General features: G+C 47.5%; 4 protein-coding genes across 4 annotated transcripts; all 4 read right to left on the bottom strand.

Annotated features, from left to right (window-relative positions):
• Positions 1-93: 93 nt before the first annotated feature.
• Positions 94-1,595, bottom strand: MRS44_007044 (uncharacterized protein; the record flags this gene model as incomplete). Its single annotated transcript, XM_065621974.1, has 6 exons — positions 94-414; positions 478-603; positions 654-934; positions 985-1,307; positions 1,356-1,396; positions 1,446-1,595. 6 exons carry the CDS (start codon positions 1,593-1,595, stop codon positions 94-96), a joined length of 1,242 nt encoding a protein of 413 aa, XP_065478046.1.
• Positions 1,596-2,354: 759 nt separating this feature from the next.
• MRS44_007043 (uncharacterized protein) lies at positions 2,355-4,821 on the bottom strand (the record flags this gene model as incomplete). Its single annotated transcript, XM_065621973.1, has 5 exons — positions 2,355-3,086; positions 3,435-3,674; positions 3,723-3,998; positions 4,094-4,391; positions 4,544-4,821. The coding sequence occupies 5 exons, from the start codon at positions 4,819-4,821 to the stop codon at positions 2,355-2,357; spliced, it is 1,824 nt and encodes a 607-aa protein (XP_065478045.1).
• A 1,791-nt stretch (positions 4,822-6,612) lies between these two features.
• Positions 6,613-7,577, bottom strand: MRS44_007042 (uncharacterized protein; the record flags this gene model as incomplete). Its single annotated transcript, XM_046273305.2, has 3 exons — positions 6,613-6,929; positions 6,981-7,443; positions 7,506-7,577. The coding sequence occupies 3 exons, from the start codon at positions 7,575-7,577 to the stop codon at positions 6,613-6,615; spliced, it is 852 nt and encodes a 283-aa protein (XP_046139315.2).
• A 1,773-nt stretch (positions 7,578-9,350) lies between these two features.
• MRS44_007041 (uncharacterized protein) lies at positions 9,351-10,185 on the bottom strand (the record flags this gene model as incomplete). The annotated part of the gene is made up of 2 exons (XM_046273306.1): positions 9,351-9,846; positions 9,899-10,185. 2 exons carry the CDS (start codon positions 10,183-10,185, stop codon positions 9,351-9,353), a joined length of 783 nt encoding a protein of 260 aa, XP_046139316.1.
• Positions 10,186-13,496: the final 3,311 nt, after the last annotated feature.

Raw genomic sequence — 13,496 nt, 5'->3', positions numbered from 1 at the left:
GAACATGATTAACAGTTGGCCTATATTCGGAACGATTGTTGTCACAGGCGTGATATTAAGTCTACTATTATACAACCTCTATACAACTCGAGTCTACTGAGATCCTCGCGTAGCCTGACTTGGGTTAGCTGAAGCCCCCCCGCCATCATGTCCCTGGTCTCCCGGCTGCCTTGGAGCTCCATCGAACTGGTCCGTGTCAAGAGTCGACAATGAGTTACTCCGCACTTCGATCTGCTGCGAAGTCTTTGAATTTAAACCCGTTCTGCTATGGAACCCGTAGTTGTTGGATCCTAATTCTATCTCCTCAATCTCCTCATCTGGTTTGTGGAATATTAAATTGCGCCAGTGAGCTAGAGATGACTCGTTGACGCCGTAAATGACAGCATCGATGAAACCCTGAAGGACGATGCATGCCTATGTTGCGAATGTTAACAATCACAAGCACTTTGGATATTGTGAAGAGTCTTAGTGTCTCACCTTATCGACTGTCTGTAGAGCAAAGGGAGCAGGAACACCACGTGTCGACTGGTAAATTCGAATAGCTGTTGGCAATGACCAAACAAGCATGTACGCCAGAGGATATAGGAGCATACGCCGTGCAAGCTGGCATCAAATTAGTAACGTCTTGAAAATGGGTCACAACCATCACGTACATTTTTCATCTTGTTGCTCATCTCTTCTGACTTGGCAAGATTCGACAACGGCTGTCGATTCGCCGAAGGCCCAGGCTGTTCTTGAGGCTGTTGAATCCCTTCTGTATTGCGTTGCCTCGATACACCATCTGATGAGAAGTATCTCAACGACAGCATGCGCCTGTGTGCACGATGAAGCATGTAGTAAAGGTGGCTATACATGAACAGTATCGCAACGATGATCGCCCACCGCGGAATAAAGTTAACTAGCAGGCGAATCTCGTCGGATGTGAACCAGCACCCTACTCAATGATCAGTAAGTGTTGATGGAAATGTCGGAGTGAGTGCGTACAGGCACCAATGTTGCCATAGCCCGCTGTTCCCAGCCCTATGCCCGCCCAGGAGACAGACAAGACCCATGGCAGAGCTGCGAGTATCAGGCGGTTATCCTGTACCCAGGACGAGGGTGTCTTGTAGCCTGCGAGAATGAAGTAGGTGCAGAGGGATATTAACAATACCCAGTAGTCGGTCTGGACGACAAATACCTGGGTCATGAACCCATTGAAGGAGCACAGGGCGGCCTGCTCTGGCGCAGCAATATCTCTCCCAGCGATGTTTGAAGTGGTGGACAAGACAAAGTTGGCAGCCATCAGAAAGTCGCTAAGCGCTAATCCACTACCTATTGTTACTATCTCATCGTGCAGAGGCGGGCAGTCAACTCACAGGATAAGCTGGTGACGAAATGATCTTAGACTTTGGAAGCACTGAGGACCGGGTCAGCATGACGTGCGTAAGCATGACGGGCCATCGTACGAAGAAACTGAGTATCATCCACCCTGCGCCAAGCAAAGACAGTAACGACACGGCGAGTATCGCAACATTCTGAGTCCATGCTTGGCTCCTATCCGTCGGCACAGCCAGCGCTGTACGCCGATCAACATTGGCGAATACCGGTATGGCCATGGTCAACGAGAGGCATCAGATAGCTTTCGCCACGGCCTCTGACGCAACAGGACATTGCCTGGATATTTGAACTCTGGCAAAACGCCACATTTTCCCTGCCCATACCTCGTTATCAGTCGAGCCTCGACGCCTCCTGGCTATTGGACCAGTCGCAAAGCGGCTCAAGGGTACGCGTCCGAGTTATCGATTTACGAGCGCAGGCCCAAAACACCTGCGGCTTGGGAAAGGGCACCGCGGGTGAAAGATTACAAGGCCGCTCGTCACATAGAAAAGTGTGTGTGTAGACAGGCCCTGTTTTCTTTCACCCGCTTGACGGGGGTGATTTTCATCCAGCTTACGCCCGCTTCTTATCTCCTGGGCCTTGAGCCAGGAGAATGTTAATCTTGAAACTAGCCTCACCTAGCAAAGTCGGCCGACAGGGACATGCTGATTTCGGGACTTGGCGCCCCCACCTTCAAACTTAGACTTCCGCGGGAAAAGCTGAAAAAAGAAAAAAAAAAGGCGAGATTCAGGATAACGTGTTTTTTTGCTGCCGCAGGACCGGGGCAGGATGGCGCGGCGTGGCTCCCACGACACGAAGATAACTTTGCCATACGGCCGACCAAAAGATCAGAGTCCAGGCCCTATCCTATCACAATCGATGGCACAGTGGGTAGCAAGGCACCAAGGCTACTGGAAACCCCTGCCAAGCTAGATGAGGCGGCCGAGAAACCGGAGAAGAGAAAACGTGTTGTGGGGAAATCGGATCTAACTAACAGGCTACTCCCCGTCATCCAAGTGATAAACCTCCAGCTCCGCTATCATCGTCCCTGCCGGGATGGTGACGCTGATAGGGAAACCGCCGTAGTCCGGATCGCTGTTCGGCATCACAGCACATGCGCCACTCCTCGTCTCGTCGCCGTTGAGCGCCCTCAACGTGCGCAGCTCTCCTTTACTGCACCCCTCCGGTGTCTTTTCGAAATGCAGGATCCCAGTCAGCGTTGCATTTCTCCTCAGCGCGCGGGCCATGACCGAGAACCCGCAGCCGATCAGGAGGAATTTGCCACCCGATTGATGAATCACAATGCCTTCTGCCGGACCAGGTTTGCCAAAGACGTACACTCGTTGAATAGTAAATTCATAATCCCCAAAGTGGTGCACGATTGGCTTGGCCGTGTCGGGTCCAGAGTCGGGGACTTTATTAAAGAAAAATCCCTTCATGGAACCGGGTTGTGTTTGAGCTTGGAGAATGATATTAGACACTGAAGACAAGACGCCATATGACTTTGTGAAGGCGCTGTCGACCGGATCGACCGGATTAACTCTAAAAGGGGACGTCCCCAGGGCAGCGTAGGATCCAATGGTAACCCACGCCCTTTGAGCTCTGTAAGCATTACGTCGCTGTTTAGGGATGAAAAGGGGCTGGTTGCGGTGCTGATATTTGGAGCACGTGGTGGCGTAGTTGGTGAGATAGATGTCCGGGGAAATGAAATCGAGGCTAGTCGCAAACCGCTGCCAGATGTCGAGCACGTTGTGTCAAGCTCCGGAGACCTTCACTTGCTGTTGGAGGAAACCTGTCAAGATTAGGCAAGGATGACGATCATCGTGAACAAGGTCACGATCAATGTGAACGACCTCAACTAACATCAGGCAGCAGCCTGCTGCCTATAAGATCAACAGATTGAACACAAGTATAAGAGGCCAACCTTAGTCGCTCCTTAGATATGGGGGGTGAATAAGACAATCGACACATTGATCTTTTATTTCAATGTCTGCATTTGTGTATCGGTGCTAGGTTGACACGTTGCTTGTCGCGCCACTAGATGGATAGTCGTCTGGATGGCCTCCACCGCCAGCTACAGTGGGAAAGTCGTTGCCTGCGTCGTCGCCCACGTAGTTCATCCAGACATTTGTGAAGAGCGGCAGAGGATACTCTTTTTTTCCTGCCTTCGCGACGCGATTGATGAATCGCGCGTAGTGATACACCATAAATATCTCATCGGTTCTCGGGCCTTTCCCAAAGACCGTTTCCCAATTGCCGCGGGAGCTGTGAGCAGTGCCGTTGGGTTTGATGTGGGGTCTGAAAGAAGGGATATTCGCCTTGAGGTCGGCGTGCAAGTTTTCCTATTCTTCGGTAAGAAAGCTGACCAAGTCCTCTGGCACGGGTTCGGCGAATACCGCCTCGGCCAACGCATTTCCATCTCGAGAGTCGCCCAACAGTCCCACTTCATTCTCTACCTGGACCATAAGAACAGTAGGATGTTTCTCGTCGATTTCCTTGATGTGAGCCATCAGTGCGCCAAACGCCCTAGCATCCGCCTCCACAGCGTTGGAATGGAAGATGGACAAGACGTCGGCGGCCTGACTGACGCCACCCGCCTTTCGGAGCTTGGCTCGAGGAAATCGAGTCGGGTTAGTCTTTACCTACGACGGCGCGTAAGTGGACATGCCTGAGATGGATGAGTAGTCTTTCCACCTATACCAGACCCCGAGACCTACCGTTTTTGAAAGAACCAAACCACAAAAAAAATGAGATGAAGCCCGTGACTTCGAGCCCCCAAAATAATCTTGTCAAGTTCGCTGAAATCTAAATGGCCTTCCCTACGCTCGACCGTTTCCCAAGTGACGGCACCGAGGATTGTGTTGTAATTCCCATCCACCAGTTTCTGCCATACTGAATCCATATACTCTGCAGATGACAGCGATGAATTCTGCAGTTCGCCTCCCAGCATTAGAAATGGCCGACCATTCACAATGAGCTGCTTAGAGCATTGTGTTTCTGCCAAGTGGGCATACATGGCTATATGAATATTCACACTGATTTTCTTATATTCATATTATATTCAACTTGTCTAGCAAAATACATATTCATACAACATATTCATGCATAACTATCCAGATAATCACGCACATACATCACACTCTCAGTGTGCCAACGCGGCAACTAATCGTTTCTCATCGTTTCCTACCAGCTCTCAACAGTCTCGGCAAATAGAATATCCACAAAAGAGGATGCAGGGCCTATAGATCCCGTACGCGCCGCAATGTCAATGGATAGCTGTACTTTTGAGCCCGCGTGCCTGTTGGGTCCGATATGGCCCATTGACTGTAGTTCGATCCCTGCTGCAGGCGATGTTTTCGAGTTGGTTGGTTCGATCGTGACGGTGTCGGAGCCGTCAGATCTAGGGTCTGTCTCTCCCCTGGAATTTCCTTCCTCAACATCAATTGTGATTTCTTGAAACACCATGATGCCCCCGTATGATGGCGTCGCCTGAGCCTTATCTTCCCGTGCTGCCGGATATGTGCCCGAACTCTCTACTGAGTCCATCGACCTTGTCCGGTTGATATTATCAGACGGGCAAAGGCTAATCGCCGAGCATGGCTTATCCGGGCCACAGGTGAAGTCGTCCTGGCCCGTGGACGTAGCCTTTGTTGTGGCTAAGGTTGCTGCTCGGAGAGATTGCCTATGGAGGTGATGAAGATGGTTATGTTTGGCATGACTATGAGCATAACCTAGGATAAGCGAGGAGTAGAGAAGGAAAGAGTAGAATATAAGTAGGTTTAAGAGTGATAGGCGCTGATAGCCTAGAGAATTAGTTATAGTATGTATTATTCTCGGGCCTGAGAGGTAAAGAGCGAGCGACATAGAGAACGGCAGATAGTTTAAGAAATGCCATAAGCTATTAGTTAAGGACTTAGGGTTTCGAGAGTATTAAGAAGGGATATGCCTCGCAACTTCATAGTACCACCGGGGGACTTATTGCCGCCGACGGAAGTAAGGGCCCTATGATAGTTATTATGACCTAACTTGGCCAAGTAGAGCCCCGTCTATTAGTTATGACTCGAGCGATTACTATTGGTTTTACCCTTATCCTACTAAGTCGATATATAACTTACGCCGCTAGAATTTTTTCCTTGGCTGTATATATTACTGCCCCAGAGCGGATACTAGGAAATTACTTAGGGCTTATTTATCACGTAAGAATTAAACTATGCTAGAGGGTATACATATATGCCGCCTCCTCTGTTATTTAGCATAGCATTATTCTAAAGGCTCTATATAATAAGGCCTGCCCTTAACCGGATAATAGGGAAATAGATAGTCCTCGGTGGGAAGTATTCCGCCTCGTGTCACTTATAATAAAAATAGCCATAGTTAATTAATTTTTTTAGTCTAATAGTATCTAGATAGACTATTAACCTCTTTTAAAATATTATAGTCATATTTAAATAAGTTAATAAGTAATTGATTATTTATTTCTTTTATATTATAAAGCGAGGGGAAAAATCCTTGCGAATTTATATTAAGAATAAAATAAATAAGGATCTGTTCCTCTAGATCTAATAATTTATATAAATTAGGGATAAGATTATATTAAGATTAAATACTATTTTAGCAGCGATATAAGGTATAATAATTAACTTAGTAGAGCCTTATAGTTAGTTAGAGCTTTAAACTTAAGTTATTTTAAAGAGCCTAAAGTATAAGATGTAATTTAGCCTTATAATTACTAGATAATATATTAGATAGTTATAAATTAATTAATTAAATATAGAAGATAGAGGTTTAGGGATTTTTAGTATATTTATTTATTTAGTATACTTGCTATATATATATATTAAATTAAAATAATTATATTACTTTTATTAAATAATTTTATTTTTATTAATAGAGAAGTAACCTATTATAACTAAACTTATATAATAGATAAAATAAATAAATAAAAGCTAAGAAGCTATTATATAAAGAGAAGATAAATATATAAATATAATAAATAATAATAAATAGTATTATGTAATTTTAGAGTAGTAAAAGTAATAAATTTAATAAGAGTTAAATAATAAAAATATAATATATTTTATATTTTAAGTTTTTTAATTTTATTAGCGCTTTATAAGAAATATAATGCGTTTCTAGAGGGGGAATTTAAGGCAGAAATGCTAGATAGTAATTAGTTAGAAAGGGGAAACGCAATGCATTTCTAGCATATATTCTTAAGTAGGGTTAGCTAACCCCCGATTATAATATATGGTAGGGTTAATATAATAAGAAACTTGAGGCGACTAGTGCAATAAACAAAGCAAAGGTACCGTCAAGCCGTAGTCTCTTCGCAGCATTGGGATTCACACTTCCCTCGGTGACATTAATAGCCCGCAAACACAACAAAGAAGCAACCGGCATCTCGTCCGGAGTTCTCCACTCCGTGGGATCACGGCGACCCCAGTTGACTATAACAGTCCAGATACCACGCACTGCATTATCATAAGCCTCGTCCTCATCTACTCCCAGGCCGGTAGGGCCGGGGCGTACGGCTATCAGTGGCTTGCCATCAAGCAAGCTGAGGTTTGCGCCCACTATTACTATGCATCAGTCTCCGTGAAATTGATCAAGGGTTGGAAACTCACATGAAAAGCCGTACGTGCTGGCGTCGTCACTAAAGTAGTCCTCACATTGTTCAGGAATATCGGGTAAAAGCCCGCACCCATTATTGTCCGTACTATTCCAAAAATATATATTTCCCTCTCTGTCTAGAGCTTCGATGCAATCGTCGGAGAGAAATGAACTGCAAGAGCCGTCGTCATCCTGGCCGTCATCGATAGCGTCGTCATCCAGCGCCTTGGGTGTCCAGAAGGCGACGCACACCTGCCAGTCGGACTCGTTAGAACGGCGGCTATTGTTTATCACAGGCAGTTTCATATCTTCAGGTGCCGTGATACTGATGCTAGTTCCTGGGTAGTTGTGGTCTTCGTCTCCGGTGACGTTGGCGGCCACTGCAATAGTTGCTTTCCAGCCACCCACCGTCTCCTTGGGCGGGAAGGGCCCCGAGACATTATAGGTGTCAAAAGTGTAGGTGCCGGTAGCATTGGGCTTTTTGAAGTAAGACTCCCACTCCTCCACACTCATATCATTTGGGGCCCAGCTACACCAACATCGCCATCATAGGCGGTGGTTGGGGGCAGAAGGGTGAGCACCCAAATTGTGAGCGCTGAAGTTGTCTTCATGTTGGATGTCTGGCGGACAGTAGATCGACTAAGGGTGAAGTAAGCTTAAACTAGCTATAACTTTCTTTCTTTTTTTATGGGCTTGGTCCTTGTTTATATGCAACATTGGACGCCGTTCAGCCAAGGCGGATTGGCACAGCCAGCGACTAAGAGTGGCAGTTCCAAGAGCAAGGCAGCACTGGATCCTCCGACAATCGACTCCCTTTTTAGGTTATCAATCCTCCGAATAGCAACCCATAAAGTCCAATCAGATGTTGAGTTGGCTGCTTGACAGGGTGGCCTTGTATGGGGACGGATTTGCTGACCGCTGTGACGTCGAGGAGGTAATAGAGATGGTAGGGATTGTCGTTGTAGGATTGGCCGCGGTCCACATCTTGGGCTAGCTGATGCTGATCATGACGTTTCAAGGCTGAAATTCTCGGCGATAATCAGGGCATCGCCGCCCAAAGTGTTTCACCCCATGGCACAGCTCGGAGGTTACTCGATTCGCAACAACAAGCAAGCCGATGCAACATCCTTTGGTGCAGTCTGTCTCATGATCCGACTCCGTACGTCATTTATACTTGTCAGATAGATTGACAAGAAGCACAGTTTTGATTGATGTCAAGTAGCAGCTAGTCTTAAAGCCTAGTGAAACAGTCAAAACTCCGCTATCGTACGCAAGAGACAAGCGCCCGTCACTGTACACTTCTGAATGCCTCGCTAACCTAAGTCTCGACACAACTTTAACCAGAATTAGGCAAATCAAAGCAATGAGCCACAGCTGTGGAGATAGAAGAGAAGCAGGTCGATAGGGGCACCCAGGGTGATAAGAACATTTTGGCGAGTATTTGGGGGTGGAAATACAGCAAGAGGTGTCAACCATTTCATGCCAGGAACCAGCAACAACTTTATGTACTCCAGCCTACCCAAGAGCATCAGGCTGTGGACTGTGGACTGTGTCCGACTTGAGAACGAGCATTCATTCCATGGCCCACTGCGGCTGAATCAAGCGTAACGGACCAACAAGGGGCCCACTGACAAATGTTTGATGCGACAGGCCGTATGCCGGCAATAAGGCCCCAAGACTTGACCTGCCAAGACCGGATGGGCGACTCGAAGCGCTTCAAATGGCCTCTCCAAACAAGGAAACTCAGTCGACGTGGATATCCTTTGTCAAGGGAGATCAGAGCAACCTGCATGAGCAGTAAAGAGCGGCTGAATTCCGAGTCTGCCTCGGGCGAGTTGATGTTGTGGGTATACCTACCTCCGATAAACAGGCCGGGAATAAACACTCGTTGACATCGATGCATAAAGAAACAAGATAAAAAAAAAACTTTCTTCCACTGATTTTGATGGCATGTAACGCGCGAGAAATGGGCCACTCGTGATTCTGAGAGAAGACAACTTAGCTAAATGAGCAACAGAATCACACAATAGGTAGACCTAGTCAAGCGTCAGGTTGGTAGGAACCGGGGAAGTTTGAGGACCCTCATTACGAGAAAATACGACACATTGAACAAAGATCAACTACTTTTCTCTGGTTTAGGATCTTTTGTTCTTGGCGGGCGTCGCTGAGTGTTGAAGCGCCACCAACAGGCATTTCAATGATGACTTTAGGCAGCCTTAATGCAAGGGGTTCAGCTGCAATCTCGTGCATTGTTTATTTCCGGCTCGCCCGAAACACTTATTTTGGCATCTTTCAGCCATTCGCCCCGTACTCAATCTTTGTTAAGAAGTCTTCGTCCCGTCCTCACTGATTTCCTCTATCCCCCTCGCCGGTTTGGTCCTTATTTACAGTAACACGGCAGAACCACAAACAGCAGCCGCAAGACCAGCTGCAATGATATTCTGAACAAATCCAGCTCCAGCGGCATTATCAACGATAACGGGGTTGGTCGGTCTTACGCCCGCCGTAGGAGTAGAAACAGGGCGGTAAGTAGTGTTGGTCCTCGCCTCGGATATTGTTGGTAAATCGGTGATCACAGCGGGCTCAGAGGTAGCGCTCACTCCAAAAGAAGTCTCGGTCTCAGTCGTTCCAGCATCGGTACTCTGAGGCTGATCTGTCGTCGTAGGGGCGGGAGTTGGCTTGCCGTCGTCATCGCTGTGTTTGCCATCAAGCTTCTCGATACCCGCGGTCGCAGTTATGTTGTAAAAGTAAATATCAGGACGGGAGGTTCTTTCAGTTGTTGCATAGGTGGTTCTTTTGCCGTCGATTACGTCAATGGCGGTAGAAGTGCAAGTCGCCGTGTTTTGCTCCAGGTAGATGTCGCAGTGGAGGTCCTGAGACCTGAAGAAACGGTGTCAGTAGTACACCAATGCCTCGTCAGAGGATTGCCTACTTAGTGTAGAAGACATCATTATACAGGTGGGTACTAGGATCAACCCAAGACACAGACAAAGTAGACAGGCCTCCGACAATGGTCTGAGGGTTGGAGCCGCACATGTTCCAGTCGAGAGTGATTCCCTCGCAACTCACGGCGAGGGTGGTTGCGTCTCCGTTGACGTCGACAACGGATGCAGAGAGATTGGTGCCATCCCAATCTGGCATCATGAAGCTGACCAGCTTTGTTGACTGGGCGGTCGCCGCTGCAAATGCACCAGCGAGGAGAGGGAGTGAGCGAGCCATTGTCGGATGTACTTGATAACGAGAGTCGGAACAACAAATCGAGACAATCAAGGAAACCGGAACAGAAATTGAATCGTTTAGTAACTGGCGAGGGAGATTCAAGCTTATGTGCTCACTTCATGGACCCAGTCGGACCTCATTGCTCGGACTGTGTTAGTTCGATTCCGTGACGGGGCCACAAGGAACCTGAGACAGGCACCGCCCAACTTGTGGGTATTTGGATGTCCATCCTGAAGCTTATGCTCTGCCTTATTGGATTAAGCTTATTACCCCTGTCGCGATCTGAGCGCGGAGCGCGGAGACTGCATCCGGAAGCTGGCTTCTTGAGCTTCATTTGGTACCTGCATATCATTTTGCCTTCTTGTACTAATGAATTTGATACGGACGCCAGTCCTTCATTCTTCTGTCACGATGATCGTAGTAGAGCAGATTCAATTGCCGACCCTTGCCACAAAGCGCGTTTCGCTGACACAAGCATTGGTTGATGAGCAGAATTGTTCATCCTATCTACTGAGTCAGGGTTGCAGGACCTATTGAGCGGTTTGAGAGTTTTCGTTAAGAGAAGAAACGCATTGGGTAAAGATCGAGACATGTTCAAGGTTCAGGCCAGATTCATCTGGTTTGGTAAATCAACAACGCGCCTCGTTCGTGTCTAGTCGCGCTAGTCAGCTTCAATCTCTGCACGTATATTCTTTATTTAGTAGCCGCTAGGCAGTTCAGCTTAGCCGCGCTGTACTTCACATCGGTGGTGTAACTCAAAGCGATCAAGACCACAGCTGCATCCAAAACATTTGGCAGAGGTAGAAATTCTGCATGGGGAACCCATGAAATATCGTTGGTAACTAGGTCGGTGGCCTTGGTATCATATGGACAACTTTTAGTCAGCTGGCAGATGGCCGCAATGCTAAGGACGATTGTGCATTACGCAGGTTTGTTTCTTGCACGACAATTCTCCCTCAGCACGAATGGCGGAACTTGGCAGGTCGTAACCAATAAGTGATCACCCACGCGTGGGCTTCAAAAATCAGCCGACTCGAGTAATGCCACTTAAATTCTCAGACTAATCAATTCACGTGCATGGAATCTTTCTATAGATGATTCAATGTTAGTGGCAGGCCGTCAACCTCTTACGAAGCTATTGTAAGCGCTGTACCGCTCAAGATTGGAGATGCATTTACACCAACACCAGCCACTGCCGCGATGAAACTACACTTTCTGTGCGAGTGATATGGTCCAAGAATAGTTGAGATCATGAGGCTAGCGATACTTAAAATTTGGCTGTGGAAGTTATTAATTGGGCTGTATACTGGATCCTAGGTTCTCGCATTAGCCTGCGGAACTCCGCTAGCGTGGCCAGGGGTCTCTCCACATTGGACACAGTGGTGAGGCTCACGCAAGAGGAGCGCAAGCTTCTACTTTCTTGTTACTGAGAAGCCATTTTGATCAACTGTTGGTATTCGGAAATCCGCACGGGTTAAGAACACCCGCTTCATTGAATCTACATGGATGCAAGATTAAGCGCGGCCGCGCGTGGAGCTCGTTGTAGGCGCAGTCATGTGGCTCTACGCGAAGTTGAGGCTGCGATCTAGGAACATAAAATATAGATAATGCTGTGAGGACATTACATTGATCAACACTAACAAACTTTCGTTGCCTTCTTGCCTGCCTCGACCGAACCGTCTTGCACCAAACCTTTCTCATCTCACTACCAGTCATTCACAACATGACTCATAACAATGGTCAAAGTGGCGACGCCATTGCCAAAGCGCCATACTGCATTCATGGTTACGGAAAAGGCAACACGCACAAGGAAATTGGAGTCAACTGTATCAGTGGTGACATGTGTCTGGAAACAAGACGGAGTGTTTAATACAGAAATCACTGAAGTATGCCGATATTGAGAATGGGCCTCGTTGTTACTATGGGGTGTCATTTTTAACATTGTTATAGTGTTTTGGTAGCATCGTTAGTTTACGAGTTATGCCAAGCATTTAGGTACGAGATGATTGTACCTCTTCTGCTGTCGGCCGCCCCCATGCTTTTGTTGCGATAACCCTGCCTGTTTCCAGGGTGAATTGGAGCTTCTCATTGGCATCATCGCCAAGTCCATGGGTTCGCTGCGGAGCTCCGAAATGACCCACATCGGCGTGTGATGGTCGCCTTGGGAGTAGTTCAGCCAATGTAGGAGAAAGGGGGACCAATCGTTGACTGTTTCAGTGCCTGCTGTTAACTGGGCTGTTCAGCAACTGGCCAGAAGTATTGATATGATACAAAGAAGGCGATTGAAACAAAACCGACCCCTAAGTCATGGGTAATTATTAATGTGTTTGCTCACTTTAATTGAGACGATTAATAATAAATGAGAACAGCAAGCCAGGCGATTTTGTGCAGGAAAAAGTTCTTAACCGAACTATCTGACGATGCAAAATGCCGCCATCCTTGGTCTAGGTCTGACCTGACATCCCGAAAATAGGGCCATACCAAGAGAGCGGTCCCTGGCCCTCCTCACCGATCAGCTGAACAGCCATCATTGTTCCACTCAGTATACTATTCATTACCCCAAGCTTACTAGTTATTCCCATATCTCATTAGAGGTTAAAAGGAACCCAGGCATAATGCCTGCGCTATCTCCCTAAAGCGAGGGTAGACTGCCTTTTGTTCCCTTCTTCCGGTTTTCTCCTTTGGTCCTTCTTTTTGTCCCTTGGACAATTGTTACTGTACCTCGACTTGACTTTTTGAATCCTTGTTTGGAAATTGATCGCGTGGCCATTCATGCTCCTCCCCTCTCGTCAGATTGGCCAGGAGCTACGCATGCAGAACCGCTCCTAGGGGAATATTTTCCCATGTGATCATACCCAGGCGGCGACTGAAGAAAGTTTCAGTTACCAATTCTTGAGTGCCTCGATCTGAAGATACCAGGCGGGAAGATCCTGTGTGCAGTCAAGAGCATGTCATACACTCATTTGTCACACTTTCCATCAAGCAACGTGCAGCTGTCTCACCTTAAGTAGTCCGCAGTTGCTTGTCTCCCAAGTGGCTGGGTTCCGGAACATTTTACTAAAGTGCAGGTACGTAGCCTCGCAAGCTAGGTGATTCCAGGAGGCGACCTCAGAAAGGAAATCCGTCTAGCAACGTTTGAAGCTAGGTCAGACTTGGCGTCTGTTCCTGGAGGGCGGGATTCCTTCACACGCTCCATATCTGATCGCCAGCCGTCGAAAATTCCAGCCTCATGATTGGCTTTTCATGTTCTCCCTTCATCCAGCCCCGCTGGGCGCAGGGCTAGCTCAAACGCTGCCGAAACAGCACCTCTT

Source organism: Fusarium solani (assembly GCF_023522795.1).
Source record: "Fusarium solani strain SB1 chromosome Unknown bctg00000003_1, whole genome shotgun sequence".
Classification (NCBI taxonomy): Eukaryota; Fungi; Ascomycota; class Sordariomycetes; order Hypocreales; family Nectriaceae; genus Fusarium; species Fusarium solani.
This window is presented reverse-complemented; position numbering and strand designations above follow the sequence as displayed.